We start from the raw sequence: 18,931 nt of genomic DNA, 5'->3' as shown, positions 1-18,931 counted from the left end.
TGTTGATGTGTGAGCATACACTCTGCTGCTGAATACGTATATCTGGGGGGGCAGGAGCATTTTTAGGATTTTTGAGTTGGCTTTGTTTTTAATGGGTTGCTTTGTTTTCCAAGGAACTAGACAGATGTTGAAGTCAGAGTGTGTGAATTTATGTGCAGACTTGGTGACTTATATGAGAAATATTTTCTTTCAAAAACAGTGACAAACTTTTACCTCTTGTAACTAAAACCGTTGGACAAAGGTTGCATTTACACTCTGTTTCCAATCTTCTTCTTGCAGCTAATATCAAACAGCACTGTCCTTGTAACTGCATTCTCCTAAGGTGCAAGGAAAGTAAGAGAACATCTTTGGTCATTTGTTTTGCTGCACATGTTGTCAAATGTGTAGTTTTTTCTGCTTAACATGCAAGTTTTTTTGTTTGCTCACATCCCTTCTTTATAGAAGACTCTTATTACCACAATGAATTAACAACTGCTAGAGTAAAAAACCCCTGCTTTGCTTAGCTTCAGTATAATTTAACAGAAGCATATTCATTTTCTTAGTTAATCTGTCACCAAACATTATTGTCTCGAGTCTGCCTCTGAATATGCTCTATGTTCCTAGTTTAAGTGACAGATTTGTATTTTGGTATTGAAGAACAGTCCTTGTTTTAAACACATGGAACATCAGTTAGTCTGTAGTTCAACATTTTAGAAACATTAATAGTAGAAGTAATAGCAAGGGCAGGGTGTCACTCTCTTTTACAGTGTGAGCAGGATCTGAAGACCAGGGATTAAGCTGTAAAAGTAATCTTTGTTGATAATGCAAGGTAGACAGTTGGGAACGGCTGATGTCAAGCAGATCTGTTTCACTGGGCCTGTAGGCATAAATACATGTCTGTATGAGCAGGGCTTTGGTCCACAAAGAGTGGCGTTAACATCCAGGTGGTGTATGGTTAGCTATGGAGTTCCCCAGAGCTCCGTGTTGGGGCCAGGCCTCTTTAATATCTTTATCAGTGATGTGGATGAGGGGTTTGAATGCTCCTTCAGCTAGTTTGCAGATGACCGTGTGCTGGGTGGGAGTGTTGATCTGCTGGAGGGATTCAGACATGCTGGATTGATGGGCCAAGGTCAATTGTATGAGGTTCAACAAGGCCAAGTGCCAGGTCCTGCGCTTGGGTCACAACAGTCCCTGCAGTGGTACAGGCTGGGGCAGAGTGGCTGGAAAGCTGCCCAGTGGAAAAGGACCTGGGGGTGGTCATTGACAGCATCTGAACATGATCCAGCTGTGCCCAGGTGGCCAGGAAGGCTATTGGCATCTTGGCTTAGATCGGCAACAGTGAGGCCAGTGACTGTCCCACTATACTGGGCACTGGTGAGGCCATGCCTCAAATCCTGTGTCCAGTTTTGGGTCCCTCACTAGTAGAAAGACATGGAGGGGCTGGAGCAAGTCCAGAGAAAGGCAGTGGAACTGGTGAAGGGACTGGAGCACAAGCCTACATGGAGTGGCTGAGAGAGCTGGGGGTGTTTAGCCTGGAAGAAAGAAGGGTTGGGGGGACCTTATCTTTCTCTACAACTACCTGAAAGGAGGTAGTCGCTTCAATCTCTTCTCCCAAGGAAGAAGCAATAGGATAGGAGGAAATGGCCTCAAGTTGTCCCAAGGGAGGTTTAGAGTGGATATTAGGAAAAATTTCTTCACTGAAAGGGTTGTCATGCATTGGGAGTGAAGTGATAGAGTCACCATGCCTAGTGTTTTAAAAACATCTGGATGTGGCACTCAGGGACTTGGTGTAGAGCTGGATTTGGCAGTGCTAGCTTACCTGTTTGACTTACTCATCTTTAGGTTTCCAACCTAAACAATTCTGTGGTCTGTGTCAGAACATGGTTTCTCATTCCTACTTTTCTGGGCTTAGGCAGTTTGAAATCTGGTGCCTCTCAAATACTAAGATGGGGTTCATAAATCATGTGGAACTGAGAATCAAAATGAGGTGTTTATCTTCCATATTGCTGCTTTAGGATGTTTGAGTTTAGAATTGAATAAAAAATTGCATACAGTGACAGCTTAATAATAATGTTAAATACATATTGTGACAAAATGGCTTTGAAACATATAAAACTGATAAAAATTTCCAGCAAGTTGCAGTTTATTTATTCACCGTTAATAAAAGATCAGTAAGTTGTCACAGAAATTCTTTTTAACTTTGAAGATCCTAAGCTCAGTCTTATATTTAACTTAGAGAGATCTTGACATACCTACATCTGTAGGAGTTATCCCTTGCACAAGGGGAACTGTGCTTACAGCTCTCTGAGACTGGAGTCTTTGACAGCACTCACCACAAGCACGTGGTGATTGGCATTCAGGAGCTTCAGGACTGCAAGTACCATCATAATTTTGTTATCTGGCCTAATGGGGACTAATGCTGTTGGTGTACCAAAGTATGGACATAAATACCAAGGAGTCTGTTACAGAAACACCCAGAGCAAGGTGATGTACAGGCCATATCTGGCAGAGAACGTCAGTGGCTGGAGTTCAGTAGCTGCTTGGATTTTTCTGCTTTACACTTTTTTATTCTGGATTCAGAGAGGAGTTATTTACCTGTGTATAAACTGCTAGACGTTTCTAAATTTATGTGGTGATATATATCCTGGTTGACAGGATCAAGAGGTGTGACATTAAGACAGATGCCTTTTTCATTCTGAATTCAGTGGGTCTAAATCAGGTGAAAGCTGTGTACTGCTGCTGGAAGCAGTGATGCTGAGAGTTAACAGCAAAATTAACATTCTGGTTAACTAGGAGATGCCTGCAATGTAGTAATTGTTAAAAATAGTAACAGTAATGGGGAAAACAGTTTGGTTTTTTTTCTTAATAATTGAGTTCTAATGAAATGGGAAGGAGTACTTTGAATCACAGATGAGAAAATTATAGTGTAGGTTATGTTACTGGTTTTTCAAGATGTGTCTGTTTTTTAAAACAACGTGACTTTTATAGCAGTTTTAACCTGAATTTGCTTGTGCATACAGTTTTGCCCTCTACATAGATAACATACTGTTGACATAAAGTTAACCACATAATTTCTGTAGATGCCTTTAATGCCTTAAGATCTGACCAGTCTTTAATTTCTGTATTTGCTTTTCTCAAACCTCACGCCTAATGGAACTGTAGAGTTTTTGTTAAAGATTGACCTTTGGCTTTTTTTTTTCCCCTCTTTGCAGGTATTTGTGGAAACACTAGACAAATGTTTTGAAAATGTCTGTGAGCTGGATTTAATCTTCCATGTAGACAAGGTACTGTGATGACATCCTGTAATATTTTTATCAAGTAAAATGTTTGGTTCAGCTGATGCATTGTATTAAATCCTGCCTTCCTTTCCATAGAAGGATAATGAAGCTGGTGAAGGGTACAGATAGTAAGTTTATGGGGCATGGCTGAGGGAGCAGGAGGTGTTTAGGAAGGAGAGGAGGACACTCGGGGGGAACCACTTTGCTCTCTGTAACCACCTGGAGGGAGGTTGTAGCAGGATGGGGGTTGGTCTCTTCTCCCAAGTAACCATTGACAGACAAGAGGAAATTACCTCAAGCTGGATATCAGGAAGAATTTCTTCAGTGAAAGAGTTGTCAGGCATTGAGGCAGACTGCCTGGGGAAGTGGTGGACACACCATGCCCAGAAAGTGTTCAAGAAACAACTGGACGTGGCACTTAGTGCTGTGGTTTAGTTGACTTGGTGGTGTTCGGTCCAAGGTTGGACTTGATGATCTTGGAGATCTTTTCCGACCTTACTGATTCCATGATTCTGTGATTTAATAATCAGTGAAATCTAGACCATTTCTGCTAAAATACTACTTTTGTGACTTGAAAGCTGCAGTTGAACATTCCTTTCTGAGGAACAATAAAATAATACAGGAGATTTGCATAATAATATGGCACATAAAATTGTAAAATGCAAGACATCGGAATATTCTTAGAGTAGGAATAGCTTCAAGAAATAATGTGTTCTCTTTTGTTTATGATTAGCTTTTATACAACTCAGAACTGAAGTTAAGTGTTTTCCAGTTAGGGTTGGAAGTTGCCTTTCATGTGCTATGACTATGTAATTTAAATGCTGTGTGGATCTTTCTGTTCAAAATCTCAAACAAACTTTGTTTGAGTATTCCCAGCTATAAGAAGCAAGTATTTTACTTACTAAACTAGTTTTGAGAAATGCTGTTACTATAGTCACCTGTCTTTTAGAAAGCTTTGACATTTCTTGGTGTAATATCTAAAATGCTGAGAATTTAATATACAGAATTTATTCCTTCAGTTGCATTTTGTGCCTACTGTTGCTTTCTGTGCAGTCACCTTTCCCCATCTGTGAACATCGTTCTGCATTCACAGCAAAAGATGTCAAAGGAAAGTAAGATAGAAAAAGTAGACTAAAAATAATACCAAGTTACCATTTCAAACCGACTCAGTTTATTTCAAAATCAGGAAGTTCTTTTGGAAGCAACACTTGCACCTTGACCAGAAAGGGAAATGCAGATTACCTACAGTGAGTGTTTAACCGATGCTTTGTTCATGAAAAGTCATTAGGACTTCTAGTCTGACTGGAACATGTTGGATATTTCCAAAATTACAGATTTAAGTACAAAAGAGTTTATGAGTGGTTTATATATTGGCTTCTGAGCTTAAAGAGTTTGATCTTTAGCTGAAGAATGCTTTGGCTGATACGTATTCCAGGCTGTTGCTCTGTAGCATGTTTCATTAAAGAGTATTCCTTAACCTAACTTTATGGACAAAATATTTCTAATAAAATGTAGACAACTTAGGTGCTTCAAAATGTTAAATTTCTTGAAGAATGTTCTACTTTGTATTGGATATGAGATGATGTTTCTTCTTGAAAATTACATATCAAATGGATACTAGAATTCAACTGTTTAATTTAATTTACTAAAAATCTGCCTGAGAATCTCATTAGCTGTTTAGAGTAGAGTTTTCAGACTCTGAGGAAAATGTGAACCCTAAATACTAGTTCAATATCTTAGTAAAAATAATCCATTTTCACAACAAAAGTCCATGAAACCTTGAGTTCAAAAACTCTGAATGTGACATTAACCAGTGCAGTGACTTTTGACTTGAGCATAAATGAACAAAAGAATACAATATAGAGACATGAACTTCTGTAATTATGTAAGGCTGCTACCAGCTCTACAGTAGCATTAGTTGTGCAGCTGTTATTAATTTGGTGTCATCTTCATTCTTCCTTTTTTTTTCCCTTCAGTTTAAGTTCATCAGTATTCTTGTAGGTGTGAGAACAAAACAGAAGATGTATCTGTGAGAGTGAAATTACAGTGTTAAATTCTCTTTAAACTGCTGATAAGGTCACCTTGTCAAGAAGCATAATGCACTGAGACTTCAGAGTTAATGCGTTAACTTTCTCTTGTCAGATATTTGTGGCCTGGCTTGTTAATATATTTCAAGTGTGCAAAAGGGAAAAATAGCAACTGCTCCTGTTTGATCTAGACAGTCCTAGTTTTAATGGGTGCTTATGTGTGGGTGCTGTTTGGGGTGAAACCTTTAAAATACTTGTATTTTGGGTGGTCTGGTATAGAGAAAAGTGGGGATTGGCTAACTTACTTGAATGAGAGTTGTTCTGTGTCTTCAGTTCATGGTGGAGCTGTGGAAGGTTCCTTTCTTGCAATTCTCTTGTGAGACCTGCCTAAACCAATATTTTTTCTTGTAAAAAATTATGTGGCATGTAGAAGAGTTGAACTATGCCATCGCAACAGCTGCTGCCTCTTTAGTAACATTTTATGTGGTATTTCTGTAAGGAAACATTTATGTTCATCAGGCATTTATAATTGTACAACGCTCAGCGATGGCTTATAGTAACCTGGAGCCAAGACAGGTGCTTACTCAAGAATATTGATGCAGTACGAGAAATGCATTTGGAGAATGGAGTATAGGTGGGAATGAGCGTTTCTAATGTGCTGTAGCAAATGAGGACTTGGGGTGTTGGGGAGTGTAGTTTGTACAGGAGAGAATTTAACTTCTCTTTTAAAGATCATCTCTACTACAAGCAGCCAGACAAACTTGTTATAGCTGGAGCAAGACATTTTCACATGTCCTGTGAGTAAGGAGGAGCAGGTTTATTTCAGTCCTGCACTGACTCCCACACTGAGTCCAAGAGTCTAATGCTTTCCGATGGAAAAGGCATCACTGAAAGCTATTATACAACTAAAATAATAGAATACATTCAGTTAGGAATGTAAGGGAATACTTTGGGGTTTTTGCAAGTTTTTGGCACATATTGAAATATCTCTGGGAGTATCATGATCTCTTGCAAGAGTTTATTATCTAACCGGAACAGTGAACAGTCCAGAATCAATTTGCTTGAAGACAAGAAACTGTGTTTGCCAGATTTTCCTGGGAGAGCTTTTTCTTGGTACATTTCTTCCTCTTAAGAGTATGCATTCATGCTTTTAGAGAGTACATTGAACATAAATAGGAAGCACTCTTGATTTTTGTAAAAACACTTTAAAATTGTTATTACAAAGCAGCCATTTCAGATTTTAAGAAGTTGATGTTCTCAACAGTCAGCTCCCTTTTGGAATATAAGATGGCTAGTCATTGTGCCTTCAGTCTTTCACTTAAATACTGTTTTGAATGTACTATTGAAGTGTATTTTGCACTTCATTGCCACTTAATGCTTTTTTAGTTAAGATTTTGTTGTTGTTTCTTTAGGAAAATAATGAAATAATTAGGAAAATGATTTATTATTTTTTAATAAGAAAAAGTAAACACAATAATGTAGTTTTGTACATTTAATATGTATTTGCAATCAATTTGCAATTTGAAAAGAAAAAACAGTTATTGTTTATTTTTATCATGCTGCTGCTTGCATGTGAGCAAACATATTTAAGAGAAAGGAGTCAGTGGATTACAATAGTTACATAGCTCTTATTAGAAAGCTGTGATTTCCTTTCATATGCAGATTACAAAATAAAAGTAATTATATTCTGTTACTTAGAAAACCATCCCTGTAGAAGAAAATGGGGCAAGACAAAAGGGTTAAGGTTCTTTAAAGCCATCTATTCTTTCAACATTTTTGAATACCATGTAACATTAAATTTGTACAGAAATAAACTTAAAATTTATCAGGGAAACAAATGAAATTTTGTTTTTTAGGTATGGCACAAAACCAAGAACTGTGTTTGTTTTTGATGTACTTACTACCTCCAGGTTATTTGATTTAGAGATTTACTTCTTGACCCACAGGGAAACTGGGAGACTGTCCAAAACAGTAGTTAGAATTATGCTTTTGAGATATCAGATTGGGCATGTTTATTTCTGAAAAGTAGAAAAATGCTCCTTGTCTTCAGATTTAAATACTAATACAGGATTAAAGTATTATACATTACACAGTAACTCTGGATTTTTACTAGACAGTCTGCAGAAGGATACTTTTTTAAAAAAGAAAACCCAAAGCATGTCTTTAATATGGTGTGAATGCAGACTCTGAAGCAGAGATTCATGAACCAGGGCTTTCATCCTCAAGTCAGGGCTGCAGGGAAGGGGGATATTTAAACATATCCGTTTCAGTAATATCCCCAGCTGGTTTATGTGCTCCTGCAGTTTGAGTCCTGGCTGTGAGTCTTAGCTGTAGATGCTGAAGACTCCATATTGATGGCGTAGCTCAGGAATGTCAATTCTACTTCTAAGCCTAATCTTGGGATCCATGGTGGGGAGCATCACAGTCTCTTCCTTCTCAGGTGTAGCCTGAAGTAGTGTTTACACATCTGCTTGTGAGCAATTTAAGTCTTGTAGGACCTGCTTCCTAGAGGTGTTACTTCTGTTGATGCTAATTAGAACTCTAATAATTGGAGAGAAAGTGGGAACAAAGAAAGAGGAATGTGAAAGTTTCTTAGCATTGATGAGTAGTATAGCAGATGATTTTGTAATGGAGCTGTGGACAAAGAAGTTACTGGAGAAAGGAACGTGAAATGATGAGCTTTGTTCCCGAATGGCTTTAGACTAATTGCGAACATTAATTAAGTGACTTACAGAATACATGTTTCCCTGTATTGAGGTACCTAGATACCATCTTTCCAGACTGTATGGAGGATATTTTGCATTTTTACATTCTCTTTTGGTCTCTTTTAGGTCCATAATATATTGGCCGAAATGGTCATGGGTGGAATGGTTTTGGAGACCAACATGAATGAAATTGTCACTCAGATTGATGCTCAAAATAAACTGGAGAAATCTGAGGTAAGAGCGATGCACTGTGTAGTTTCTAAATTAAAAACAGGGTTGTAGTAAATGCATGCTATATAATGCTCTTTGTCCTTCATAGCAAACTAAATAGTGTAAGCTGCCTGCTTATAGTGCCAAAAATTTGCAGTGTATCTAAGGGTGTTGTACCTTTCATCATAAGTAATAACTGCTTAGTTACTGCTGATTACTTTTTGCTTTTTGTATCTAATAGCATTGTGCACCATTGCTATTAAGATACTTCTGTAGTTCTCTTAAGTTTCTCTTGCAGAAAACCTTTTATTTCCAGCCTACTTGTTATGCTGGACTAGTGAGTTTAGCACTTAAATAAAATCAGATAAAGAAACAAAGTGTGTCTTCAAAGACTACATATTCCTGTCTGCTAGTATGCTTCTAAGCCCCTGAAATGAATAGCAGCAGTAATAGTGCAACACAAAAAAATAAATTGGACTGAAATGGACTAGATAGAATTTAAAGCCTAGTTTTAGACACTTCAAAGTAAATACGAATTCTGCAGTTTTGGTAATCTGAGCCTTTGGCCTTTGGTGAGTGAAAAAATGATAATCTGTATTTGCCCATAAAGGGCCAAGTGAGGGATCACACCTGAGTTGTGGGAATCCCTTTTCAGTTCAACAATTTTTGAATTTGTGTTTAGGAAAGACATTTAGATTAAGAAAGCATCTTAGAATTACTTTATCTTTGATACAGAATGTTACTGTCCCTTTAATGTTGCCATATGTGCTTTGTAAGCCAAAATGCTGCTTAATATATCTTAAATGTTAGCTAAGTCTGTATTGGATTCCAAACAATGAGAGTAATACCAGAGAGGAACACATCAAAGCAATTATGTAAGTTTCTAAACAAGCCTTTGCTTGAATTGGAGACTTTAGTTGAAGTCAGCTGAGTAGACTGAAATCTTACAGGTGGCATAAATATGAGCTAAATGACATTTTAGAAGAGGACCCAGAGAACTTCCTAGTTCTAACTGAAGTGCGATAAAGAGAGAAATGAATTTTTCAGCTTTTTTTTTTGGTACAATGTATACTGTTCTTCTGATTCTGCAGTCTCATGCTGTGCCACCTCAAGTTTTTTTATTACATTTAATTGTCTGTTTTGCACAACTTCCAAACTATATCTAAGAACAGGACCACAATATATGAAAAACAAGAAAAAAACTAGGTATGATATGATACAGTACCTAGCAATAGGCATCTGAGAAGATTCTATGGTAGATTTTGAAGATGTCCAAAATGTTAATTTTAATATTTTTCTCACACTCAGAATGAAACATTGATCACAAGAGATGACTATTTGGAGTTATTCTCATAAATTTTTACTATATTTGAATAACTTCTGTATACACATATTTTTCTATTTGATAGAAGAGTAGCCTAGTGTTCCCAAAAGCTGAACTTGATGAGCAGCTATGTTTTACCATGTATTATGTACATATTGGTTTTATCTGAAAGCATGTAATTATGTAAATTCTGTTACCAAATCAACTATAGACCAATCTCTGACTAGTCTTCTGAAACACATCGATTCAGTGCAGCCAGCTGCAATAACTTGCTGTTTTCCATTATTCATCTGTAAGTCATTCTTTCTTTTAAGAACTTTTAGTATAAAAGTCGATGGGAAAAGATCTGAAAACAACACACAGAACTTGAAGTGCATGCAAAGCAAGTAGGAACTTGTTAGTTTACATTCAGCAATGAATTATAGAAGGTACAGAACTAGCAGTGATAAATTAAAACACTTGGTGACTGGGATGGAGCAGAACATTTCACACTCTGCTCTCCACAAATACTTTCTTTTTCCTTAGTTCAGTGACTATTTCTTTTCAAATTTAACAGTTACTGTAATGCTGAGATACATCACAATGCCTGGTAATTATTTTCTCAGATCATTAACCATTTGTTTCATGTATAGCCACAGAAATTTCCTGATTGCTCTTTCTTTTCCTTTTGTCTTTTTGATCAAGAATGTAAATCTTCAGTATGTCTTTCCTGAACACATATTTTCAAGACACAAGCAAATCCATGTAAATCAAAATAAGTAATAACTTCATAAATTTTGAATGCTGGTCACTAAGAAATCAAAACTAGTGGATCTTCTTAGTTTTCTTTAATTTAAAAAAACCTATTTTTGAAATTTAGAAATTATTATTGATGTAGTCCATAGTTTATAGGAGTGCCACTGTTGCTTTAGTCTCTTTGGCTTTTAGACCACCATCATAGTTCTTGCATTTGCAAAGCAGTTACTTTCAGGTTAAATTGCCTTTTATTTTATAACTGAAATTATGAAACTAATAAAGGTGTAACTGGGTTACATTTTCAGAAATACTTCAGTTTTTGTTGTGGCCATCTGGCTTTCAGTAATATACAAAATTTAGCTATTTGTCATCAGGTATTTGTTTAGTTATGCACTAAGTTTCTAAACAGGCTTTCAGTTAGAATTTAGTGAAAAAAGACTGAATGTATTTATTAAATTCACATATGTTTGAGCAAAATTATCAACTCGAAGAATTTGTTAGTATTTTCAATAGAGATTAATTAAACCACTAAAAGGGAGTCTCTAGCTTTGATTTGTGATTCAGCTAATATTGCTTGGATGGGCTACAAAGGAAACTATTTCTACCCGGAGGAATGTTGTCTTATATGCATTTCCCTACCTTTCAGTTTAGTCTTTTATCTGTGAATGGGTTTCTGGTCAATCCTAAAACCAAAGAATCATTGTGATAAAGGGAGGGAATTCTTTGGGAGAGGGGTCATTGGGGTTTTATTCAGAGCCTCTGGAAGTATTGTAGGTAAACCTGGGCTACTTCTTCTTTATTTGGAGTGTTCAACTGCGTGTGATTTAGACTTTTAAGTTGGGCCTCATTTTTTCTGAACCTCCTGATCTTTTCTGGCTCTTTCCATTCTTCTCTCTTGCAGACCTTTATCTTTCAGTCTCCCAGACAGGACAGGTAGACAAAGGTATTGCTGACTTTTAGAAAAAAATGTACTTTTAACAAAAAGGGAAAGCAAAATGATGTCAAAGGCAATAAATTATGTAGGCCAGACTCAAAAATTATGTGTAAAAATACCCATACTAGTCCTTGTAGCCTACTTTTTGTGCTAGTTTCTTGTAGTTCCCTCATCTTTTTATTGGCTATAGTGTATTTTACTAGCTTTTCATTGGCATCATATTTTTTATTTTATTTCTCTTCCTGCATTTTAGAATTTAACTTTTCTTTGTATCATTGTTAAGAAACAAAGGAGTATGAACTTGTGTGAATATTAGCCAGAAAACCCTGCAAAATTAATGTCAGTAAAAAATGAACACAAAGATAACAAAATAAGATACGATGACATAATAGAAATAATTTCTTTCTTGGGAGAATTTTGTCCCTGATAATCTGAAATAAGTAATACAAACTCTTCTGCTTCACCACTTAGTATTTTCAGATAGAAACAAAGAACTTTTACCTGCTTGCAAAGAGAAGTTTCAGAATCAGCTTCAGGTGAATGAAACATTAAAAACCCCACCACCAAAACCAACAAACTGAAATAGTTCTATATATAGAGAATAAAATTATCAGTGCAATTTGTAAAGATGATGTAGAAATACTGAAGTTGATCATCCAACCTTAAGTATGTTGAACATAAAATGAGAAGGGCTGTCAGCGTGTACTCAACTTCAGGTGTACATTTACTGTCATTATAATCTGAATGTCTGGATTTTGCTCTAAGATATCCTGGTAACTGGAGTTACTGAACATGAATGTTAACATGAACAGAGAAAGGAGAAGGAAATTGTATGTTTGAAGTTCACTTTATGGTCAATGTCACCTGCCATTTTGTTGTTTGAAACATTAGTTTAACTCAACAGTTTGAATGTCAGTCAGTGCTAATGGCAGTACTTCAAAATCAATTTCCACTTGTTTTAAGTCTCTGTGTACTCAAACTGCAGGTATTTTAAGCAGGTGGAATCTTAAGTTTATTTAATTTATGAATAGCTTTGCTCTTTACTTTTTATGTGATCTTTCTAGGATAGAGTACTGTCACACCATTAAGATTGAACAAATATAACTCCACAATTTGATTTAGTAGCAATAAGTTGTAAAAGCATTAGGTAAATAGTTTTTGGTAATATGCAACATTTTAACCTAAATTTGAAGTATGCTACGGCTCATGAAGAAAATCAAGGACACGACCTTCTTCTGCCTAATATGTTAACACTTATAACATACAGTCTGTATTTCATTGGTAACACTAGGGAGCTTGATTTCAGGTTTTTTGTTTGGTTTCTTTTTTTTTTTTTGTTTTTGCTTTTCTTTTTGTACAAAGCTGCTTTTCTTTTTCTGTGTTCTGCTCACACATATTCTGTTTTTATTTTTGGGTCTGGCAATGAAAAACAAACAAAGAAATAATTAATCATTCCCATCCATTACTCTTTTCGTGATTCAAGTGCTTAAAATTTCTAAGAGTATGTCTTAAGTCTTCTTATCTGTTTGGCCTCATTTTGATATACTTGCAGACTTCATTTTGGTTTTTCTCTAATTACGTTCATTTATTTAACCTCATAAGCAGGGGACATGATCATTCCTTTATATTATGTATTGCATCCTTTCATGATTTCATAACCCTGCTGCTTTGAAGTCATACTTGTTCTGAAAAGAAGCATAGCTATGAAACACCAGCAGCAGAGAGGTCCTAGTACCTCTGAAATATCTGGAAAAGGGTGGCTTATTTTGCAGAGCATTAGCCTTCATTATTTTGTTTTCCAGTAGGCTGTGGGTTTTTTTATATATTTATTTTAGTGATAGCTAGCTTTGTGTAGAGTTATTTGGGATGACAGTTGGGACATTTTTATTTGTATATGCATATTAACAATGTTTGTGATGTGCAATACTTTTCCCAAATGATCTGAATTTCTTTTTGAAGAGTAAAACAAGGTTGCTGGGATCACTTTGATATGAAGTTGGGCATTCTAAGAAAGGGTGATGATAAGAACAAAGAAAATTGATTTCTATAGTGATTAGTAATGACCTAAGTAAATTAATGACAGCTTATGTTTCTCACTTGATAGATTAGGACCAGTAGAGTAAAAGTCCTGTTATTAAATATGTCTATTTCAATCTATAAAATAGTGTCAGTTTTTGCAATAATGGAACCTAAAATTTTAATATGCAACATTTCAACATTAAAGCACATCCCTCAACAACAAATGAAATTGAGAGTAAAAGCAGCTGCAGCAAAACTGTGGTGTATTGGCTTTTTGTTCTATCAGCTGTATGCAATTTGTATTGTCTTTCTGAAATTGCATTAATTATGTCTTAAGAAGTTTCAGTTTCACTTGTTTGAGTCATTTGCTTGCTGTGACAGACAATTCATCATTCACTGCATGTTTAAAGCTTGTTATGTGTTTTGTTTTTTCAAGTGAAACAGCTTTTTCTTTGCACATCACCAACTTACCTGCTGAATTATGCGATAAAAAAGAGGAGAAACTTGTTGAGTTCAGTGTTGCAGTGTAAGCTGTATTAATCAGATGCCTCTAGAAAACTCCTCCAAAGCACAGGGGGCTGAACATACTTACTTGTAGTGCCGTTGTGTTTGTAAATACAGGTCACTTCCAGTAAAAGAAATGGAAGGACTGTGTCTGACATGCTAAAAAGCAGTGCTAAGGAGTTCAGATATAACTGCATTTGAATTGTGTTAGTTATCCAACTTGGGAGTTCAAGTGCTTTTCAGTCATTTTATCCATTAGACATTTTTATGAACTGCTCGCTCACTCTTAGAAATGCTGTGTAACTGTGTTGTGCTTGATAGGGTTGACACTAATTGTGCTAAATAGCATTCTGCTATGCATTTTATGTATCCACTGTTCTACAAACTCACTTAATACAGAGAATTACAGAAGAGAATTCAATAATAGTTTGAAAGTCTCTGCTCCGGCGTCTGATAGTGAAAGTTAATCTCGCTATCAAAAAAGAGGTAATCTGACAATCACAGCTGTTTTGTCAGGGATCTTCACTGATCCTGATCCAGAGTGGTCCTCATGAAACGTGACTGTTGGAGTTGTGACTGTGTAGGGGGTGGAAGGGCAGCGCTCATGTCAATTGTGGTATTTTTAATAATTCTCAATTGTGTCTCCATTGTATCCTATCCCATTGGGGCGGGAGGCAGGGACTGTAAGTCTGTATAAAGAGGATAGTTGCAGGTAGGTAAAAATAATGACCAGTTATACTAAGAATGTTGTTTGTCCATTAAGAATAAACAACTTCCATTAAATTAGGGTAAAGAATCTCCATCCTTGTCACCCAGAAAGCACATCTCCTTTGAATTGCCAGCCATGTGCTACCATGTCCATCACTTACTATATTTTTCTGATTTCCCATTGTTTCAATTGTGAATTGTATAATTTATTTCTTTTAATTAGTATTTTCATCTTCTCTGTGGAAAACAGTTTACATTGCCCCATTTTGCTTAATGAATTTTTCTTCCATTACTGCAAATAGAATTTAAAGGATTAAAAGCATTTATTGTTTTATCCAATAGAACTTCACTGGTTGTTACCTCTTGATTTAAAATTAGTATTTCCGAGTTCTCAAATATAAAGGACAGTGTTGGGCAGTTTCATGCCTTCTGCACTATTTTTTAATAAATGGGAAGAAACTGCAATGTCTAGTACTGATCCTTTAACTTACTGCAGATTCAGGGATGCAGATTTTGGATACTTGCATTTCTTAATACTGTTAGTGTTATGTCCTGGTTTTCCCCTTTAAGAAAATACTGCTATTGAAAGAGCCTATGAAGTGAATGACCTGACAGACTTGGTGATGTTAAGGGAAACCAAGGTAAAAGAGGGTTTGAAAATACTTTTTTGCACCTTTTTAGTTTTATTTAGTCTGTACTTCTGAGAACTGATAATCTGGGTTTTGTCAGGGCCAAAATGAGAGTAGATTTGGTTACATTAGAGATTTGGTTTTCTGAGCTTTTTTCTCTGCCCCCACATGCTTTTCCCAACTTTGGCATGTCTCATATAGGAGAGTTTGACAGGGAAGATACTGTTAAGAGGTGACTCATGGCTTTCTGGTCTTTGTTTCTTCTTCTGGGAATCATGCCACGACTGAAATCTAGGGATTTGTGATGCTTTAGCCTTTCCACATAAAGGGTTAGTTCAAAATCAGAAACTTTAATTGGTTTTATTTTGACTTGGGTTATGTTTTTGAAGGGAGAAGGAAGAGCAGTAGGTAGGATTTTAAGTGAAAATCTTACATTAACTTGAATTTATATTTATTTCTTATAAGAGAGCAATAAAAGGGAGAAAATTTTTTTTTCATAACCTTCAAAAAGTAGAGTTATTATCTGAGGAGTGTGTGGGGTGTCTGTCTCCTTTTGTGCAGTAGACCAGGTGGAAGTCAGATGTACTCCTCAGTAATTTTACCCTGCAATTGCAATGAATTTCAGTGAAAAACAACAGTCTGAAAAAGTGGTACTTTGAGCAGTAGTCACCTACCAGTGCTTTTTGATAATCAAATATGACACCAACTTCTCAAAGTTTTTCTTGTTTCATTTTGCTGTATTTCTTGTTCAGAAATACTTTATCTCCAAATGCGCTGATTTCTTCAGTCTTTGACAAATCTAAAATAATTCTGGATTCCATTTCTACAGGTTTAATATTTTTTTTAAACCAATTTCTAGCATCTTGCTTTGTTTCTTGTGGATTGCTCCTTTTTACTAGACCTGCAAGATGCCACACTCTAAAACTAGTAGTTCTGAAAATGACATTATGGTTTTTATTGGTTTTGAATATTTTTAATATTACTTTTAAAACATCAAAATAAAAGTTAATTCTCTTTACATATTCAGAGAATTTGGAATATGATGTCTTTTTCTGCTAATAAGATCTCTTCTTTTAAAAATCTTCAATGCCTTTTTTTGTTCTCTTGCAAAAATAAAAATTATTTTTACACTTTTGTGGCAAGCCTGAAGTAAAACCACACTGCAAATTCTAAATTCACATAGAGGATCTGAACTTTTAGAAGAAACATTTCTGTATGTAAAATGAATAGTATGGTTTCTTCACAACATCAAATACACTAACACTTACTAGTCTTTTTTTAATAGTCTTTAAAATAACAAGGTTTTGAATAGGTACTTTCAGAAGGAATAGGCAAAGATGATTTTCGGTATGTCTTCAGGCCTCTGAGCTATAAATTGTTAGCATTTCATGATATACCTTAGTGTGTAAACTTGGCAGCTACTTTATCTAAAAGCAGAATTAAATAAAAGCCAGTAATTCTGTACTGTAAAACTTGCATGTTTATACAGAAAGGCTCTAGCTTTGTGTGCAGAGACTGCATGCAGTAGAGGACTCTAATAAAAAATAGGTGCTATTTAATTTAACAGTTTAATTTGGCAAAAGTGTGTTGTTGTGTTACGCTGAAGGGGATGCAGATATGTTAGTATATAATTAGTAACTGTGGGACAACACATTATTCTAGTTTGTCAGTAGAAATGATCTGTCTGCGTGCCCTTCATTACCCACAAATGCAGGGTGTTTATGCTTTTCATCTTAGGCTAAGGTGTGTGTGTTTGTGTGTGTGTATCTATTCATTGATTTGACTGACATTCAGCACCTTGTTACTTTGAGGTTACGTGTTCTGAACCTGTAACCAATGTTAGTCACCTGTGAGCCATGTGAACTTTTAGAATAGGTAAGAGACAAAGACAGCACGTTGGACATCCAGCACCTCGAGATTGTCTGTTCTATAATGTGCACATTACACGTGCTCGGATAAGCCTCCTGTTCCTTCCTCTCATACTTTTCCATCCAGCTGACATTACATGTTTTACCATATAAAAAGGAATATGTGAACTGTTTTCTCTTTCTGGTTTAATATTTCCAAGTAACCCATTTCATTCCAAACACAATTACCATGTGGTTTTTCTAATTGTGTAACCATGGCAATACTTGAAAAGTTAGTTGTCTGTGTATATTGCTGGTGAATATTCTTGTGACTTTGCCTGACTTGCATTTTTCCTCACTTTGTATACAGGCTGGTTTAGCAGGAGCTCCAGCCCGGGCTGTTTCAGCTGTAAAGAATATGAATCTGCCAGAGATCCCAAGAAATATTAATATTGGTGACATCAGTATAAAAGTACCAAACCTGCCCACTTTTAAATAACATGGCTACTCCAGGTAATACCAAGGAAGAAATGTAATAGAGATTTACTGCGAATTGTTTACTAAATAAACATGTCTAACTTTCACTGTTTGGATAAAACTCAAGGTACTGCGTAGACATAACCCGAAAAATCAGTGTGTGGAGTTGAATGTTGCTTTTGTCTTGTTTGTGAAGTTAAAGGAAAGGGGTAGTTCCATGTGATTTCTAAACTACATTCCTATGCCCTTGCAAGGCATATCACTGTGTCTCGGCTGCTGCAGTATTTTGGGGAAGTACTTAAGATGTTCTTTACTTTGTATAACCTACCATGCTGAGGTTTTTTGTATATTCACCAAAGTCTATAATTAGTGCGTTCTTTAACTACTTCTGTTTGTCATGATTATTTAAGTGCAAATGTTGCATGAAAACATTTAACTCATGTTATGTTTAAATAAAATCCTAACAAACTGGACTTCGAAATACCTGTCTTTTGAAGTCTACTGTTTGCAATAAGCCACATTATTTCCTATTCATGGAGCCAGTTGACTATATATAAATACTGCTGTAGCAGACATTGATGTTGTAGTTTAATCTCTGAAGGGCTTACACAGGGGTATTGTGCTGAACATATTGGCTCTTTACATTTCTTACAAAAGCTGTTCATTATTATTCTGGAGGAAGAAACTGCCTTTACTGAAGATCTGATGACTTTTGTTTACGTATGGATGTTGATACTTACACAATCTGATAAACTTTCACTGGTGGTCTGACTTTGTTTTGGGGAAAAATGGGCTCTGTAATTGCTCTGTGCTGTGAGAAGCACAGAATGGGTTTAGGAGATTGGACAGCTCAAACCTGTGCATGACAGTCTATCAAATAATGTGATAAAGAAAGGCACACTGGAAAGATAAATGGGGATATTTTAATAGGGCCTCTGTGCCTGGTGACATTTGTGATTCTTTACTTTGAGAATTAGATTTATGAGACACATAGTATTGTCAAGACCTCAGAGAAATCTAAGTGCTATCACCTCTGTGTAAGTTGCTCAGCTCTTAAACTCTTCTGTGATTTAAAAAACATAAAGGGGGATAGTTATTGTTTTTTATAATCATGCTCTTAAGCTCTGTGTGATGTATAAGTCTGTTTAAATGAATAATAAAAATATCATTGGGATACTTAAGAACTCCTGCAAAGCTTTTTTTTTTCCTCCAAAAAAGTATTTAGTTGATACAGTTTATGAAAATGCAATAATACTGTATCAAGAACAACGCATTTCAGGACTAGTCTGAGAGGTCCTGCATTACTTCAGAAATTTAGATTGGATGTAAACTAAGTGTTCTTTTCCTTTCAGTTGATTGTTAAGACAATCTATAGGATGAACTTTGAAGCACATCACATTTCCTGTTTGATCAATAGTAATTAACATCCTTTGGGAGCATCTGAGAGAGAAAAAAAGAGAAATTACTTTTGAAGAAGAAAATCTGATACAATGCAAGGAATTTTAATGTATTTCTTAAGATGGGGGCGGGGGGAGAACATCAACTTTGTGTATAT

General features: G+C 35.8%; 1 protein-coding gene across 3 annotated transcripts in view; it reads left to right on the top strand.

The window, feature by feature from the left end:
- The window catches only part of AP3S1 (adaptor related protein complex 3 sigma 1 subunit), a 28,887-nt gene extending 10,330 nt beyond the window's left edge, over positions 1 to 18,557 (top strand). For 2 of the 3 annotated variants that reach the window (XM_017731413.1, XM_017731415.1), the window contains exons 4-6: positions 3,192 to 3,263; positions 8,116 to 8,223; positions 17,270 to 18,557. In XM_017731413.1, the coding sequence (XP_017586902.1) occupies positions 3,192 to 3,263; positions 8,116 to 8,223; positions 17,270 to 17,398 (309 nt within the window). In that variant the 3' untranslated portion in view covers positions 17,399 to 18,557. Of the gene's footprint in view, positions 1 to 3,191; positions 3,264 to 8,115; positions 8,224 to 11,159; positions 11,202 to 17,269 lie in introns of all 3 variants that reach the window. The other variant, XM_017731414.1, reaches the window with a different exon arrangement.
- Positions 18,558 to 18,931: the final 374 nt, after the last annotated feature.

Source organism: Corvus brachyrhynchos, unplaced genomic scaffold (assembly GCF_000691975.1).
Source record: "Corvus brachyrhynchos isolate BGI_N302 unplaced genomic scaffold, ASM69197v1 scaffold614, whole genome shotgun sequence".
Classification (NCBI taxonomy): domain Eukaryota; kingdom Metazoa; phylum Chordata; class Aves; order Passeriformes; family Corvidae; genus Corvus; species Corvus brachyrhynchos.
Note: the sequence above shows the minus strand (reverse complement) of the source record. Positions and strands in the feature narration are given on the sequence as shown.